The 18,794-nt window shown below is 41.3% G+C and overlaps 1 protein-coding gene across 1 annotated transcript; it reads right to left on the minus strand.

Annotated features, from left to right (window-relative positions):
- Nucleotides 1–2,585: 2,585 nt before the first annotated feature.
- On the minus strand, nt 2,586–17,755 carry slc22a7a (solute carrier family 22 member 7a). Its single transcript, XM_021568252.3, has 10 exons — nt 17,271–17,755; nt 13,341–13,444; nt 12,655–12,809; nt 11,938–12,106; nt 10,029–10,152; nt 7,910–8,019; nt 7,197–7,411; nt 5,319–5,427; nt 4,824–5,030; nt 2,586–4,613 (listed from the first exon to the last, which is right to left on the minus strand). Exons 1-10 carry the CDS (start codon nt 17,643–17,645, stop codon nt 4,538–4,540), a joined length of 1,644 nt encoding a protein of 547 aa, XP_021423927.2. The 5' UTR covers nt 17,646–17,755; the 3' UTR covers nt 2,586–4,537.
- Between the last annotated feature and the right edge of the window lie 1,039 nt (nt 17,756–18,794).

Below are 18,794 nucleotides of genomic sequence, written 5' to 3' on the forward strand. Positions count from 1 at the left end.
AATACTTTTTCCCCTCACTGTATCTTTAGAAAAACTATTCTGTCTGCCCCGAAGTGACTACAAAGGATGGCGCCGGAGGGGATTGCTGCTGTTTTATGGGCTCCTAACCAACTGTGCTCTCTACCGCACGACAAGTGGTCCGGAGCGCCAAGGACCAAAAGTATCCTTAACAGCCCCCAAGCCATAAGACAGCTGAACAGCTTCTACCCCAAGCCATAAAACTGCTGAGCTATTAATCCAATTTCCACCCAATCTGTTTACATTGAACCACCCCTCCCTTTGTTTTTACACTGCTGCTACTCGCTGCAGCTTCAGCGTTATCAACTACAGGTAGTATACAAGAAAGGAATAGAGCTCCACATTGCAGATTTCTTGTCCAAGGCAGCATTATCAACAACTAGTCACCCACAATATCGGACAAATGAGACTATGTGCTCTAGGCTGAGTTTGAAGATGTGAACCATGCTGCTGATCAAAATATCTCGCCGCAGAGACGGGATGCTATCAAAGCTCATTCAGCAGAGGACAAGACTTCTGGAAAGCGTCAGTCTTTTATCCTAAGAGGCTGGCTGCACACACGAAAGAGTACAACCATCCTGTTTAGGGACTACTGGACATACAGAGACGAACTCACAATGCAGGAAGTGGTCGTCTACAAAGGGGACAGGGTGGTAGTGCCAGAAACTTTACCTCGGATGATTCTCTCTCGTATCCAAGTAGGGCACTCAGGGGTCAAAGCCAGTCTCAGGAAATCCAGAGACTCAGTATTTTGACCCAACATGAAACATTTTGTGGCTGTGTGCAGCATATGTAATGCTAATCTACCTAAGCAGCAAAAGGAAACGCTGCAGCCACATTACATACCAGCACGTCCTTGGTCTAAAGTGGGGATGGATCTGTTCACAGTAAAGAACGTTCCTTTTCTGATTATAGTGCACTACTATTCAGAGAACGTGATTGACACAACAGCGGCTTGCATCATCGACTGTTGTAAGCAGAAGTTTAGCAGATATGGCATAACTGATAGTGGTGTAGTTGCGGATAATGGGTCCCATTGTTTTTTATATTTAAAAAAAAGTACACAAAAAAAGCAAGAAAATGTGTTGGGAATAGATATTTTCACTGTGGTATTAAAATGGTAAGTGCTCAAGCTAATTTTATATGAAAAAGAAGAACATTAGCATAATGTCACCGATCTAGGATAGATAAACGTGTATTATGAGTGTCTAATTAGGATGTTATGGCCTGTAAAGGATGTTATGTTATACCGGAGTAAAGGATTATGCTTGCATCTTATCTAACTCTCTGACGTGATTTATTCACATACACATGTTCTTGAAGACACTTGCCAGATGGTCTGCGCATGCTCTGATAACGCGACCTAGCAGACATCTCGGCTTGAATGTCAGCCCACCACCTCAAGCTCAACCTCGACAAAACGGAGCTGCTTTTCCTTCTGTGAAAGGCCTGTCAACTCTAAGACTTCTCCATCACGGTTGACAACTCCACGGTGTCACCCTCCCAGTGTGCAAAGAACCTTGGCAGGTTCGTGCTCTACAACATCCATAGAGTAAGACTTTTCCTCACATAGGAAGTGGCATAGTTCCTAATCCAGGCACTTGTCATCTCCCATCTAGACTACTGCAACTCTCTGTTGGCTAGGCTCCCCGCTTGTGCCATCAAAACCCTGCAACTTATCCAGAGTGCTGCAGCCTGGCTGGTATTCAACCTTCCTAAGCTCATCCATTTCACCCCGCTCCTCCACACACTCCACTGGCTTCCAGTCGAAGCTCACATCATCTTCAGGAACCTGGTGCTTGCCTACGGAGCAGCAAGGGGAACTGGACTTCACCTTCAGGCTATCGTCAAACCCTACATCCCAACCCGAGCATTCCAATCCACCACCTCTGGTGTCTTGTCCCTCCTACCCCTACGGGAGGGCAGCTCCCACTCAGCCCAGTCAAAACCCTTCTCTGTGCTGGCACCCCAATGGTGGGACAAGCTTCCAATAAAGTCAGGACAGCGGAATCCCTGCCCACCTTTTGAAAACGTCTGAAACCTTACCTCTTAAGAGTGTCTTAAATAATTCTCACGTGTGAACTTCACGGTGAGATGAATCGCGCATCAATAGAAGAGTATGGGCGTCAGCTTTACAGCTGAAATCGTTAATGGTGAAATAGCCATGTCCTTTAATTGCAATATAACAACAAAGAAGTTACTGCAAACAATAAACCGTTTTTTCCCCCTTGGACATGAGCACAATATGTCCTGTAACATGTTGCGCGACGTCTCCGATGGCTGGCAACAAAAACAATAACAACGCTGGTGTGGAGGGGCAGACGTGGCGCTGTTTCCACCTACTGCGAATTCCATATTTAAGGAAATGTGCCCCATGAGGAGTAGTGAGCCAGAGAATGTCATTGCCTGTGCTCTTAAGGTCGTACTGCCTTAGTTAGCGACCAGAATCACACCTACACCTATGGATTCAAACGGTATGACTAGAGAACTACAACGATTTAAATATGATTGTAATTTGGCGATTGGAAACCACAAATGCATTAGCACCTCTAAGAAATACAAAAAGATAAGTATTTGAGAATATTATATTGTTGATGCAGAGTCAAAAAAATGTGGATTACATCATGACCAAGTACAATGGTTTGTTACAAAGGCATGACATACAGATGAAGTCAGAAGTTTACATACACTTAGGCTGGAGTCATTAAAACTTGTTTTTCAACCACTCCACAATTTTCTTGTTAACAAACTATAGTTTTGGCAAGTCGGTTAGCACATCTACTTTGTGCATGAGAGTCATTTTTCCAACAATTGTTTACAGACAGATTATTTCACTTATAATTCACTGTATCACAATTCCAGTGGGTCAGAAGTTTACATACACTAAGTTGACTGTGCCTTTAAACAGCTTGGAAAATTCCAGAAAATTATGTCATGGCTTAAGAAGCTTCTGATAGGCTAATTGACATCATTTGAGTTAATTGGAGGTGTACTTCTGGATGTATTTCAAGGCCTTTGCTTGGCATCATGGGAAAATCAAAAGAAATCAGCCAAAACCTCAAGATAAAATTGTAGACCTCCACAAGTCTGGTTCATCCTTGGGAGCAATTTCCAAATGCCTGAATGTAACACGTTTATCTGTACAAACAATAGTACGCAAGTATAAACACCATGGGACCACACAGCCGTCATACCGCTCAGGAAGGAGACGCATTCTGTCTCCTAGAGATGAACGTACTTTGGTGCGAAAAGTGCAAATCAATCCCAGAACAACAGCAAAGGACCTTGTGAAGATGCTGGAGGAAACAGGTACAAAAGTATCTATATCCACAGTAAAATGAGTACTATATCAACATAACCTGATAGGTCGCTCAGCAAGGAAGAAGCCAATGCTCCAAAACTGCCAGACCAAGGTTTGCAACTGCATATGGGGACAAAGATCGTACTTTTTGGAGATATGTCCTCTGGTCTGATGAAACAAAAATAGAACTGTTTGGCCATAATGACCATTGTTATGTTTGGAGGAAAAAGGGGGAGGCTTGCAAGCCGAAGAACACCATCCCAACCATGAAGCACGGGGGTGGCAGCATCATGTTGTGGGGGTGCTTTGCTGCAGGAGGGACTGGTGCACTTCACAAAATAGATGGCTTCATGAGAAAGGAAAATGATGTGGATATATTGAAGCAACATCTCAAGACATCAGTTAAAGCTTGGTCGCAAATGGGTCTTCTAAATGGACAATGACCCCAAGCATACTTCCAAAGTTGTGGCAAAATGGCTTAAGGACAACAAAGTCAAGGTATTGGAGTGGTCATCACAAAGCCTGGACCTCAATTCTTTAGAAAATGTGTGGGCAGAACTGAAAAAGTGTGTGCGAGCAAGGAGGCCTACAAACCTCCTTTTATCAAATACTTATGTCATGCAATAAAATGCAAATGAATGACTTAAAAATCATACAATGTGATTTTCTGGATTTTTGATTCCGTCTCTCACAGTTGAAGTGTACCTAATGATAAAAATTACAGACCTCTACATGCTTTGCAAGTAGGAAAACCTGCAAAATCGGCAGTGTATCAAATACTCGTTCTCCCCACTGTATGTAGACTTCTGACCCACTGGGAATGTGATGAAAGAAATACAATCTGAAATAAATCATTCTCTCTACTATTATTTAAAATAAAGTGGTGATCCTATTTGACCTAAAACAGGGAGTTTTTACTTGGATTAAATGTCAGCAATTGTGAAAAACTCAGTTTAAATGTATTTGGCTAAGGTGTATGTGAACTTCCGACTTCAACTGTACATGAGTTACACATCTAATTAATATAGACAATACAATAGTGACATATACAATAGTGACATGCATGATACATGATATAGTGGAAAATATCCATCATTCTAACGTTTTTAGGATATGACCATTGTAGGAAATCATTTCCCCAATTCCGCGGTTGGGGGAGCTTTCAGGTCAGGACTTGGTACTGGATTTGAATGACCAGCAGCAGCCTTAGGAGGTATCTCATGCTGAAGCTACCGGTATTGAGTTTATTTCATTCAACTCAACCATGGCATCATTTCTAGATGTGCGCTTATGCCTACCAAAAAAAGGGAAAACAATTAGGCACCTGAATTCGTCATATTAACATGAAATATTTTTACAGTAGCTAATAAATTGAGCAGCAATGGTTGCCAACTATCATCTAGCGAGTTTGAACAGAATCTGTCACACTTTTCAATTGTTTTTCCCAGTCTGTATTTACGGACTGAAAACGAGAGCTTATTGTGCAGAGTGTGTTTGACAGTACCTTCCCTCCTCTACGTCGAGGATGTTTTCCGGAAGACACACATTCATGGTCTCGGGCAGCAGGAAGACCACACAGCCACTGCCAATGGCGGTGGTGGCGAAGATAAGTGGGGGCATGAACACCCAATAGTCCTCCAGCAGCATGACCATGGGGACCAGTGAGCCCCCCATACGCCCGATGAAGGAGGTGTAACCTAAACCACACTGTCTGTAGTAGGACGAGAGTGCAAAGGTCGTGTTACCACAGTCTATCCTGGGGTCTCATTAAGAAAAGTTTCCTAGTTTCTTACTTAAATTTCACAGTCAACTCTTAAAATGTGAGGAAACAAATGTCTCCATAGTGGACAAAGTAGACTCTGTGAAGCAGAATTGGGAAACGCAGAAGACTAAGACTGACAAAGGTTTGAGAATGACCCATCAGACAGAATTTAAGGTGATATAGGAGTAGTGTGCATATGCATGTAAGTTATGGCGCTAGTTTCACAGTCCCACTTACCTGAGAACGGTGGGATAGAGCTCCGCTGTGTAGAGAAAAGCTGTAGTGAAAGCAACTTCTGAGAAACCCTTCCCCACCACAGCTATGCAAGTGCGAACCAGGGTATTTTCTGGATGAAGAAACAAGAAGGATAGGATAAGAACAGGGGCGTTGTGATCCCCAAATCTGAGGTGCCACAAAGTATGTGAGGATGGCTGAGGGGTGTAAGTTGGGAGAATTTTGTATTTTTCAAACACATGAAACAGATTTTTCCAGCAATCTAGAGCCACAATCATTATGCTTAATTCTATGTACAAGAATATGTATATATAAGCACACCTCTTTTTTAAAGAAACTAAATATGCTTCTCTGCATCTCTGCGGTATGGAGCTTGATTTGGCCTAAGCATACCTCCGGAGGTCCCCAAATTGCATCACACCCTCCATATGAAGTCTCCGACCACATCAAGCTTCAATTGGCTTTGACTTGATTGATAGCCTGAAATAACTTCTTGATAGCTAGTTATGAGGGACGTCCACATACTTTTGTATATAGTGTATCTGGGTTAGCTAAAACCAACTTTACAAAATTGCTAGGTGGCTTGTAGTATTACATTTGAGTAAATTTGACAAAATCACTCACTCATAATGTACCAAGTATAATCTGTTAAATGTATAAATATTATTTACATGTTAATGTTTTTAAAAAATAATCAAAAATTTGACTAGGGGAACAACTATTCAGAGACTTGCAAAATGTAGATAACCTCTCTCAACAACAATTATACAGAGCAGGCCTGACACAAAATGTAGAAATAGTAGCTTACTTTGACAACAATTCAGTGAATGCAACAAGTATTAGATAGAGAAGAAAGAAAACAGACAATTTGAAAAATTACACAATTTCCCAATAAGATTTGTAGCACAAATGATTCATATTTCACACTGTCACATTAGTGTTTGCATTTAGCCTACAACATGACATGGAGTTTCTGGAAAACATGACCCCATCCTTTAAAGTAGCACAGAACAAGTAGAACACCCAAAGTAGGTTTCTACACATCGGATGCACACCACTCCCTCTCTTGTGCCCTTTAAACTTCACCAGAGAGTGACCTGCTTTCAAATGATGAGTAACAACTCGGCCCACACCCTTCTGTGCCACACTGTTGGCTCCCCCCTTCCCTACCACTATAGCCATCACAAAGTGAATGCACAAGGGGCATTTTAAATGCCTTCAGGGAACAACACCTGCAGTTAATGGGAAGGGGCCTTTGCAGGTTCCCTCATACAATGTATGCATTTATGATGGCAATGTTGAGCATCCTCCAAAACACATACTTCCACCATTTCTGCCTGTGCGTGTAACATTCTATTAGCTCTTCAGTTGGTCAAGATGGTCAACTGCTCATTTTCTTGTTGTAGTCCATTAATAAAGCTCTGGAACAGATATGTTTATTCTGCCTGAACTTGGACACTAGTTTGAGGATGTCCTTCCCTGAGCTGTTTGTGGACAGACAATCTCTTTTGACCCTCCACCAACACGCCATTACATTATCTGCTGACCATTTTACACTCTGACCTCTCTGGAGCTTTCCCTCCATAATGGCCTTGGAGAAGTTCTTACGATTGGGCCTTACTATGCCACAACAATCAGTATGGTGGATGCCCATGAGTGCTCCCTATGGGCATTACGCCTCTGGATAAAAGTCCCAGGATAAGAGAAGAGCAACTGTGATATGCATATATCAAGTAGAAGAGCAACTGAGTTTTAAACCGTTGCATTGATATTCAATGTCACCACTTAGTATTTTGTGAGTTGTTTTAATATGGCAGAAACGCTTCAATACAGGACCTGAAACCCAAGATGAGTGTGCATAGAGTATTTTTAATAACCTACCTGTGGGGATAGCAGTATTGAGAGCTATCAGCGCTCCCGTGATGATGAGAGACCACGCCTGGCCATTTCTTCGGCCAATGCGATCCAAGGCAAAGTAGGCCCCCACTTTGGCTGGTACTTCAATTGCGCCGTAGACAAAATGAGTGAGGTACATGTTCAGACCAAACCCTGTAATCTTAAAGCTGATCCCATAGTATGCGAACGACACAGCAAACCTTTTGGGAGGTAAATATAGGTAAAAACATTACTTGCAGTGAGTGCTCGACATGTATTATAATCAGTAATTGGGGAAACTTAAAATATGAGTAAGTGAAAGAAAGTATGCAAGGGAAACATTTTATGGGGCAGAATGTTTGAATAAAAACGTGTTGAAAGTGGAATCATGGAGATTGCAGGCCTAAACTGGACACAAATGTACATGCATGCACACAAACTATACACACACACACACACACACACACACACCTATTTCTCTTCACAGCAGTAAGTCCACTCTCGCCCTAGCTTAGGGGCAGGCAGACTCTATATATCTCCAATCAAAGTTATGGGTGGAGTTGTGGAATCATAGACCTTTCAGGCCTAAACTGGAGACAAACACACACACACACATTTCTTCCCAAATACTCCACTCTCCCTAGCTTAGGGACAGGCAGCTTCTCTAATTGTCTGTCTCTCATCGAAAAGATCAAGGGTGAAACATTTTTTCCTCATACCAGAATATTCCTGAGCAAATAGTGATTTTCCTGAGCTTGGGTGTCTTGACCAGATCCAAGTAGGAATAGTTCTTATTGGCAACCTCAGAAACAGTTACCTTCCTCAAAGTCTAAGATAAGAACAAATTAGAATATAAAGTTCAGACGTTAATGTTCAGATATATTTTATTAGTCATCAGTAGAATAATTTTGGTCTGTAATGTTGATGACATTTTATTCTACAATGCTCAATAGGTAATAAGCAGAGCTTTGCAAAACATATTTTAAAATACAAATTGGACAAAATGTAAAACAACTTTTGTACAAAATACAATTTTTCATTCAACTGTTAGATGAATTTCAGGATTTATCCATTTGTTCTCAAACACATGTATTTTAAGACATGACAAAATGATGGTGTTTCGTTTACATTTCATTCAATTATGTATTTCCTGTGTCTTCAGAAAGTATTCATACTTATTCCACATTTTGTTGTGTAACAGCATGATTTTAAAATGGATTACATTTATATTTTTTTCTCACCCATCTACACACAATGCTCCATAATGACAAAGTGAAAATATGTTTTTATACATTTTAGAAAATGTATTGAAAATGAAATACAGAAATATCTAATTTGCATACCCCGGAGTCAATACTTTGTAGAAGCACCTTTGGCAGTGATTACAGCTGTGAGTCTTCCTAGGTAAGTCTCTAAGAGCTTTCCACACCTGGATTGTGGATTGACATTTTTTATTATTATTTTTTCTTATTCAAGCTTTGTCAAGTTGTTTGCTGATCACTGCTAGACAACCATTTTCAGGTCTTGCCATATATTGTATATTAGATATAAGTAAAAACTAACTCGGCCACTCAGAAACATTCACTGTCTTCTTGGTAAGCAACTCCAGTGAGATTTGGCCTTTCGGTTATTGTCCTGCTGAAAGGTGAATTCATCTCCCAGTGTCTGGTGGAAAACACATTGAACCAGGTTTTCCTCTAGGATTGTGTCTGTGCTTAGCTCTATTCTGTTTTTATCCTGAAAAACTCCCCAGTCCTTAACAATTACAAGCATACCAATAAGATGATGCAGCCACCACTATGCTTGATCATATGGAGAGTGGTAGTCAGTAATGTGTTGTATTGGATTTGCCCCAAACATGACACTTTCAGGACAAAAAGTTAATTACTTTGCCAGATTTTTTCTAGCATTACTTTAGTGCCTTGTTGCAAACAAGATGCATGTTTTTGAATATTTTTTATTCTGTACAGGCTTCCTTCTTTTCACTACAATGTTGTTGATCCATCCTCAGTTTTCTCCTATCACAGCCATTAAACTCTGTGACTGTTTTAAAGTCACCATTGGCCTCATATTGAAATCCCTTAGTGGTTTCCTTCCTCTCAGGAGGAAGGACACCTGTATCTTTGTAGTGACTGGGTGTATTGATACACCATCCAAATTGTAATTTTTAACTTCACCATGCTCAAGGAGATATTTAATGTCTGTTTAAGTTTTTTTTTTTTTTACACATCTACAATAGGTGCCCCTGTTTGTCAGGCATTGGAAAACCTCCCTGGTCTTTGTGGTTGAATCTGTGTTTCACTGCTAGACTGAGGGACCTTACAAATAATTGTATGTGTGGGGTACAGAGATGAGGTAGTCATTCAAAAATCATGTTAAACACTTATTGCAAACAGAGTGAGTCCATGCAACTTATTATGTGACTTGTTAAGCACATTTTTACTCCTGAACTTGTTTAGGATTACCATAACAAAAGGGTTGAACAGCCTAGTTATTGACTCAAGAATTATGATATTTTAATATTCATATTTTTTTCATTCAGGCTGTAACACAAAAAAATGTAGAAAAAGTCAAGGGGTGTGAATAGTTTCTGAAGGCAATGTACATTTATTTTTTGATAGCACCCATGGCTGGGGTCAAATTACATTCCAGGCAATTCAGGAAGTGTACTGAAATTCCAATCACAAATCCAATTCCCGTCAATGCTTTTCAATTAGAAAAATGTGGAATTGGAATTCAGAATTGATTGGAATTGAAATGGACCCCTACCCTGATAGCAGAACACTATTACACTGAGAAGAAAGAGTCCCCAGTGTGCACCTGGGTTGGTTGACTCACCTCAGTGTCTAGTTTTGCAGCGTAACCATACTTCCCATTCATTATGGCACACTGCACCAAATACTTCTTTGCCTCCTTCACTTTGCCATTGGCCAGTAGCCATCTGGCAGACTCTGGTATCCACCTAAATGAAGAAGTAAAAAATCCTGGACATTATTATTTGTCATTATCCACTGCTGTAACAGGATAATATCTTGGACACAAAATCGGAGATTCAAACCATAAGCACATTGATTCATTAATCAACTTTAATAATAATAATACACTTTAATCCTTCATCAATCACTGTACTGTTATTCATTTTGTTTCATTGGTAACTCTACATTAGATGTACTGCATAACGCTAACAGGTGGGAACACATCATATGTGCATCTTCTTTTCCATTGGCAACTTTCTAATGTATGTAGTTCTGTCCTTGAGCTGTTCGTGTCTATTGATGTTCTGTATTATGTCATTCTGTATTATGTTAAATTTGAGCAAATATATAAAAACTAAAACTGACATATCACATTTACATAAGTATTCAGACCCTTTACTCAAGGACATTCAGATACTTGACCCGACGCCACTCCTGCGTTGTCTTGGCTGTGTGCTTAGGGTTGTTGTCCTGTTGGAAGGTGAACCTTCGCCCCAGTCTAAGGTCCTGAGCACTCTGGAGCAGGTTTTCGTCGAGGATCTCTTTGCGCCAGTCATCTTTCCCTCAACCTGACTGGTCTCCTAGTCCCTGCCGCTGAAAAATATCCCCACAGCATGATGCTGTCACCACCATGCATCACCATAGGGATGGTGCCAGGTTTCCTCCAGACGTGACAAATAGTTCAATCTTGGTTTCATTAGACCAGACAATTTTGTTTATGATGGTCTGAGAGTCCTTTAGGTTCCTTGCAAATTACAAGCTGGCTGTCATGTGCCTTTTACGTCTGGCCACTCTACATTGAAGGCCTGATTAGTGGAGTGTTGCAGAGATGATTGTCCTTCTGGAAAGTTCTCTCATCTCCACAGAGGAACTCTGGAGCTCTGTCAGAGTGTCTATCGGGTTCTTGGTCACCTCCCTGACCAAGGCTCTTCTCCCCCGATTGCTCTGTTTGGCCGGGCAGCCAGCTCTAGGAAGAGTCTTGGTGGTTCCAAACTTCTTCCATTTAAGAATGATGGAGGCCACTGTGTTCTTGGGGACCTTCAACCCTGCATACATTTTTTGTAACCTTCCCCAGATCTGTGCCTCGACACAATCCTGTCTCAGAGCTCTACGGACAATTCCTTTGACCTCATGGCTTGGTTTTTGCTATGACATGCACTGTCAACTGTGGGATCTTATATAGACAGGTGTGTGTCTTTCCAAATAATGTCCAATCAATTGAATTTACCACAGGTGGACTCCCAAATTGTATAAGCATATTTCAGTTTCTTGTTTGTAATACATTTGCAAAAATGTCTACAAATCTGTGCTCGCTTTGTCATTATGGGGTATTGTGTGTAGATTGATGAGAAAAAAATGATACATTTTTTAATAAGGCTGTAATGTAACAAAGTGTGGAACAGGGAAAGGGGGAAGAATAGTTTCCAAATGCACTGTATGTCATGGCTATGATGTTATTGACTATGGGCTATCTATTCAGGTCTTGCTCCAAAACCACTTCTATAGTATCACAGCACAATTCTGTAAGATACTGTCCTTTCTTTCTTTAAATAGTCTGTTTAATGAGATTTTGTGACATTTCAAGTGTAAAGATGGACAAATTACTCAATTCATTTCCTTCCCGCATTTGTCAGAATTATACTGTCCTTTACAGGGTTGGACTTCATTCCACTTCAATTCAGGAAGTACACTGAAATGCAAGTTCACTTCCTGAATTGACTGAATTGAAATGGCATTGCCCCCAACCTGGAGTTTTTCTAGCCCCATCTTACCACCAGGAGATGATGGCAGCGATGCAGGGGGACGTCACCACCAGCATGAGGTATCTCCAGTCTCGTATGAAGTATGCCAGGAGGGCCAGGAGCATATTGCCCACACTCCAGCCCAGACTGATAATGGTCCCTGTGAAGGTGCGATGCTTAATGTCCGTCCACTCTATACCTGGAGGGAAAAACACAACTGCAACTTACCTCCGTGTAACAGTAAATAGCATTTATGTATTGTCAGGGTAGTCCTTTACGACTGAATTTGGGTCCATTGCTTTAAAACAACTGTCTGGGATCTGGGAGTCTGTTCAATGGCCATTTAAATTCTCGATGAAGCCTCAAACGGGTCTTTCACTATCATAACCCAAAATATAACGTCTTATACCTTTATTGTTCTCAAACAAGAATGTAAATAAACCATGTATAGCTTTGTTTAAAAATATCATGCGGATGTCATGGACTGTAAGTCCTTGCATCTGGAGTGCTGTCTATACATTTGAGAGGAGTTACATTTTCCATTGGATTTTAAGTCCTAGCATCCATAGCTTTGTCTATAAATTTGAGAGGGGTTACATTTCCCAGTGGATGTTCAGTCCTTGCATCCATAGCTCTGTCTATTCATTTGAGGCTGCATTGTTGTTGTTTGAACTGCAGATTGCCCCTTTAATCAACACATATCATGTTATAGGAAGCCCCAGTGGGGGTTAAAGATCATGATAGTACTCAGGGCAAGAGTGGTAATGGTCATTCCCGTCAGTGCGACTCCACAGAGGGTCCTGGTCACCGCAAACATGACGTAAGAGACAGAGAAGGCGGACATGGTTCCGAACACGGCACTGGCCACGAAGGACAATAGGATCATGGGCTTCCGACCAAATCTGCAGCAGGAGAGAAAGGGGAAAGAGTCAGAGTTCCTTCAGCAGTCTTCACTGTCTGAATGTCTGCCACAAAATACAGAAGTACAGAGCTCTCTCTCCCCAAAAAATGATTTTAACCACTAGCCCTAACCCCGAACTTAATCCAAATGTTAACCTGACTAACTTGGTCATCGATTCTGATGGTATCGCACATTTTGTCATTTGTAGCATCTTAGTAAGTAAGGACATTCTCTTTTATTGTGACCATTAGTCTTGCAGCTAATGTACGACTGTCTACTTCTATCTGTACGACTGTCTACTTCTGTTAAGAAAGCAAGGCCAATTTTCTTGTTTCCTGTTGAGAAAAGATAACACAATTTTGAAACATGGTCAAGCCTATGTTTTGTAAATTATGATTGTATGCAGGCTGCTGTGGTCAAGTGGTAACATGCATGTACTGTAAATGTTGAATTTGGGAACATTAGTATTGATAAATACTTGTCACAGTTATTACCATAAAATAATTAGATTCTAATAGGATACATAACATACTTATCTGAGAGGTATCCAAATATAACTGCACCGATTGTGACTCCAATGAAAAAGAAAGTAGCAACGGCCTGGTTTAATTTCTTACTGTCACACACCAAATCCCACTGTGAAACAAAAAAATAATAAACAGGTTCATAAATCAGAATTAACCCCCAGTTCCACAAGCATCCCAAGGTGTGATAGAACAGCATACAAGGCCTTTCACACTACAATGTGAAAAGAAATGATCCAAGCCAGCACAGTTTGGTTTGGGTCAACCATGTAGGGTAAAGACTTGGGCTGCAGTGTGACCATACTACCGCCACACTGGCAGTCATGAGTCATGACCGCATAAAATTCCACGTGGCAGTTGAGTCCCGGTAATCTCCTCTTATGCACTCTGGACATGCTTTGGTAGTACCCAGCTCACTAATGACCATCGTGTCCTAATGGCCTGGTACTCAGTGCTCTATTGTCCCTCTAACCACTCTGACATCAATGCAAATGAAATAGAAAATCACATCAAACACTTATCAGCAAAACAGTATCATGCTTTCAAAACTCACCTCACTGTGATGATCAATTTAAAGAAAGAAGTTCAACAGCAGGTTGAAACTGAGTGTAAAACATGGTCATTGTGGATGTTGTTTCAAAGCCTAACACAACAAAATGGACAGCTCTTTCTAAGATGATGATTCATTCAAAACACCCATACGAATATTAGAGCTTATGCAATCGCATAGGCTTATGAGCTGAAGCCCGAAGAAAACACCCTGAATACATACAGTTAAAGTCGTAGCCAAATACATTTAAACTCAGTTTTTCACAATTCCTGACATTTAATCCAAGTAAAAATTCCCTGTTTTAGGTCAGTTAGGATCACCACTTTATTTTAAGAATGTGAAATGTCAGAATAATAGTAGAGAAAATGATTTATTTCAGATTTTATTTCTTTCATCACATTCCCAGTGGGTCAGAAGTTTACATACACTCAATTAGTATTTGGTAGCAGTGCCTTTAAATTGTTTAACTTGGGTCAAACATTTCGGGTAGCCTGCCACAAACTTCCCACAATAAGTTTGGTAAATTTTGGCCCATTCCTCCTGACAGAGCTGCTGTAACTGAGTCAGGTTTGTAGGCCTCCTTGCTCGCACACGCTTTTTCAGTTCTGCCCACAAATTTTCTATAGGATTGAGGTCAGGGCTTTGTGATGGCCACTCCAATACCTTGACTTTGTTCTCCTTAAGCCATTTTGCCACAACTTTGGAAGTATGCTTGGGGTCATTGTGCATTTGGAAGACCCATTTGCGACCAAGCTTTAATTTCCTGACTGATGTCTTGAGCTGTTGCTTCAATATATCCACATAATTTTCTCTCCTCATGATGCCATCTATTTTGTGAAGTGCACCAGTCCCTCCAGCAGCAAAGCACCCCCACACCATGATGCTGCCACCCCTGTGCTTCACAGTTGGGATGGTGTTCTTCAGCTTGCAAACCTCCCCCTTTTTCCTCCAATCATAACAATGGTCATTACTGCCAAACAGTTCTATTTTTGTTTTATCAGACCAGAGGACATTTCTACAAAAAGTAAGATTTCTCCCAAAAAATCGATCTTTGCCCCTATGTGCAGTTGCAAACCACAGTCTGACTTTTTTATGGTGGTTTTGGAGCAGTGGCTTCTCCTTGCTGAGCGGCCTTTCAGGTTATGTTGACATAGTACTCATTTTACTGTGGATATAGATACTTTTGTACCTGTTTCCTCCAGCATCTTCACAAGGTCCTTTGCTGTTGTTCATTGCTGCACTTTTCGCACCGAAGTATGTTCATCTCTAGGAGACAGAACGCGTCTCCTTCCTGACCGGTATGAAGGCTGCGTGGTCCCATGGTGTTAATACACACTTACTATTGTTTATACAGAAGCGCGTGGTACCTTCGGGCGTTTGGAAATTGCTCCCAAGGATGAACCAGACTTGTGGAGGTCTACAGTTATTTTCTGAGGTCTTGGCTGATTTCTTTAGATTTTCCCATGATCTCAAGCAAAGAGGCACTGAGTTTGAAGGTAGGCCTTGAAATACATCCACAGGTACACCTCCAATTGACTCAAATGATGTCAATTAGTCTATCAGAAGCGTCTTAAGCCATGACATAATTTTCTGGAATTTTCCAAGCTGTTTCAAGGCACAGTCAACTTAGTGTATGTAAACTTCTGACCCACTAGAATTAGGATAAAGTGAATTATAAGTGAAATAATCTGTCTGTAAACAATTGTTGGAAAAATGACTTATGTCATGCACAAAGTAGATGACCTAACCGACTTGCAAAAACTATACTTTGTTAACAAGACATTTGTGGAGTGGTTGAAAAACGAGTGTAAACTGCTGACTTCAACTGTAGCATATTACGGATGGCAGAAGAACAGATTTACTAAAGACGTATTTTTGGTAATTCCCAGCTGCACAGTATGATGGAGCACATGATGACTGGGAGTGTGACAAAGTCATAGGTCACACGTTATTTGGATAGTCAACAACAGATCTGTTGATGCTCAATCTATCACCCTATCAACTCATCAACTGAATCTCTGTTGATATGCAACAGCTTGCTCACGTGAAGGCTTTGGTTGGGGCTACAATTTACGATTAGGCTAAAGGGGGATACCAAGTCAGTTGTACAACTGAATGCGTTCAACTGAAATGTGTCTTCCGCATTTAACCCAACCCCTCTGAATCAGAGAGGTGTGGGGCGCTGCCTTAATCGACATCCACGTCATCAGCGCCCGGGGAAGGTTAGTGGATAGTTAGTTGAATAATTGTTGAGAGTTAATGGAACACCTATAACCTATGTACAAACCATCTATTGTAACATCACAAATACCTCATTACCACAAACCACCACATCGTCATACAATTCATCGAAGATGGGTAAAGCCCTAACAAATGAAAACCAATGGAATGGATACAAATTGTTTTATTCTACCAGGTAAATTGACTGTGAACACATTCTCATTTACAGCAACGAGCTGAGGAATAGTTACAGTGGTTGAATGAGACAATTGTAAGCTGGGGATGATTAGGTGACCATGATGGTATGAGAGCCAGATTGGGAATTTAGCCAGGACACCAGGGTTAACATCCCTACTCTTACGATAAGTGCCATGGACTCTTTTAGTGACCACAGAGAGTCAGGACACCTGTTTAACATCCCAGCCGAAAGACGGCACCCTACCATTTCCCTGAGGAATTGGGATATTGTTTTAGACCAGTGGAAAGGGTGCCTCCTTACGGGGCTTCCAACACAACTTCCAGCAGCATCTGGTCTCCCATCCAGGGACTGACCAGGATCAACCCCGTGTAGCTTCAGAAACAAGCCAGCAGTGGGATGCAGGATGGCATGCTGCTGGCATACTGTACACTTTGTTACATGTGCTGTGGTTATGAATCTGATTGGTCATCTCTTGGTAAAATATGCATGTATAAAAAATTACAATGACAGTGCTATTTATAGCTACACAAGCTAACCACCATTCTATCAAATATTCAGTTGGAGTTACTGTAGTCATGGAAACAAATGATATTGGGGAAGTTTTACAGATTGATCTTTTTTTTCTGATTGACCGAAACCACAAACAGTAACAATTAACATGAACTGCATGTTCACGAAGCATACATTAGACATCTATAAGCACATTAACATGACATTACATCTACATAAGGCATCAAACCCACCAGTACAAGTGTTCTGGAGGTAGGAGCTTAGACTGCTAGACCACCATTGTGGACAACAGTGTTCATTTAAAAAAAAAAATTAACCTTTATTTAACTAGGTAGAACGGGGGCAGAACGACAGATTTTTACCTTGTCAGCTCGGGGATTCAATCATGCAACCTTTCGATTACTAGTCCAACACTCTAACCACTAGGCTACCCTGCCGCCCTGTTAATAATGACATTACCTGGGTGGCAGTGGTGGATGTGAACTGGGAGCGGTCGTACACCCAGCCGTCCTGGCAAGGCACCGACATGGACACATTGGTGTAGTTGGAGTGGCCAAGGTCAAGGGTCACCAGAGTGGAAAAGGCCCTGCAGGAGCTGAAGGTGCCGTCGGCTTCACGAGGGACCCTGAGGGCCAATGTCATGGGGTCGGCCAGGGTTTCGGATCCATCTCCAGGGATCCCGAGGGCGCAATGGTGCGGAGGCACACCTGAGATGAAGTTGTGTAGGAGAAAGTGAAGGGGGAGGATGACCCTGGGCAAGCAGAGCAAGTGGAGCACCAGGAACTGAAACTTGGAGAAGCCACCCACTTCGTCCAGCACCTCCTCGAACCTCATCCCGAGAGCGTATGAGTGTGCGTGTGTGTAAAGTCAGACAACACAGACCTCCTTTTTCCTTCTTCCCTCTCTGTCTTCTCTCCCCCAAGAATAGGAGTCTCTCAATGTGGAGTACCCAACAGAGGGAGGGAGGGTCTTATTCTGTGTAAGTGTGCAAATTGAGGCATACCATAGGCCTTGCTTCTGATTCCCACACTGTCTTTGGATAATCCCAATATAGTACACTACTCATTGTAGTATTTCAGAGAGCTAGCTTCTGTCGTACGCCTGTTGAACTGTGAGACACACAAACACTCCTTTGTGAAAAATGGTATGCGTGAAATAGTACTCACAGGGATCCTCTTCACCAGAACTTCTCACCTGACCAACAGCGAAAAAGCTTATCTAATACATTAGCTCTGGCAAGAGCTCCTTCCTGAAATCCATCGTAATAGTGCTGGTTGTATAAGATGTAAACTAATGACCAGATAGAACTAATAATGAAGATGATCCCTGTCGAACTCTTGAGCATACAGTGGGGAGAACAAGTATTTGATACACTGCCAATTTTGCAGGTTTTCCTACTTACAAAGCATGTAGAGGTCTGTAATTTTTTTAGCATAGTTACACTTCAACTGTAAGAGAAAGAATCTGAAACAAAAATCCAGAAAATCACATTGTATGATTTTTAAGTAATTAATTTGCATTGTATTGCATGACATAAGTATTTGATACATCAGAAAAGCAGAACTTAATATTTTGTACAGAAACCTTTGTTTGCAATTACAGAGATCATATGTTTCCTGTAGTTCTAGACCAGGTTTGCACACACTGCAGCAGGGATTTTGGCCCACTCCTCCAAATTCTAGGGACAATTAGGAGGCCTGCGTCTTGTGACCGTAGTGTACATGTAGGTATGTACGGCAGGACCAAATCAGAGAGATAGGTAGGAGCAAGCCCATGTAATGCTTTGTAGGTTAGCAGTAAAACTTCTTCATGCTTTGTAAGTAGGAAAACCAGCAAAATCGGCAGTGTATCAAATACTTGTTCTCCCCACTCTATGTTGGCTTCCATCTATGATTTAGAAAATGTGATTTTATACTGAACAAAGATATAAATGCAACATGCAGCAATTTCAATGATTTTACTGAGTTACAGTTCATATAAGGA

Source organism: Oncorhynchus mykiss, chromosome 17 (assembly GCF_057628025.1).
Source record: "Oncorhynchus mykiss isolate SJ-2025 chromosome 17, ASM5762802v1, whole genome shotgun sequence".
Taxonomy (NCBI): Eukaryota; Metazoa; Chordata; class Actinopteri; order Salmoniformes; family Salmonidae; genus Oncorhynchus; species Oncorhynchus mykiss.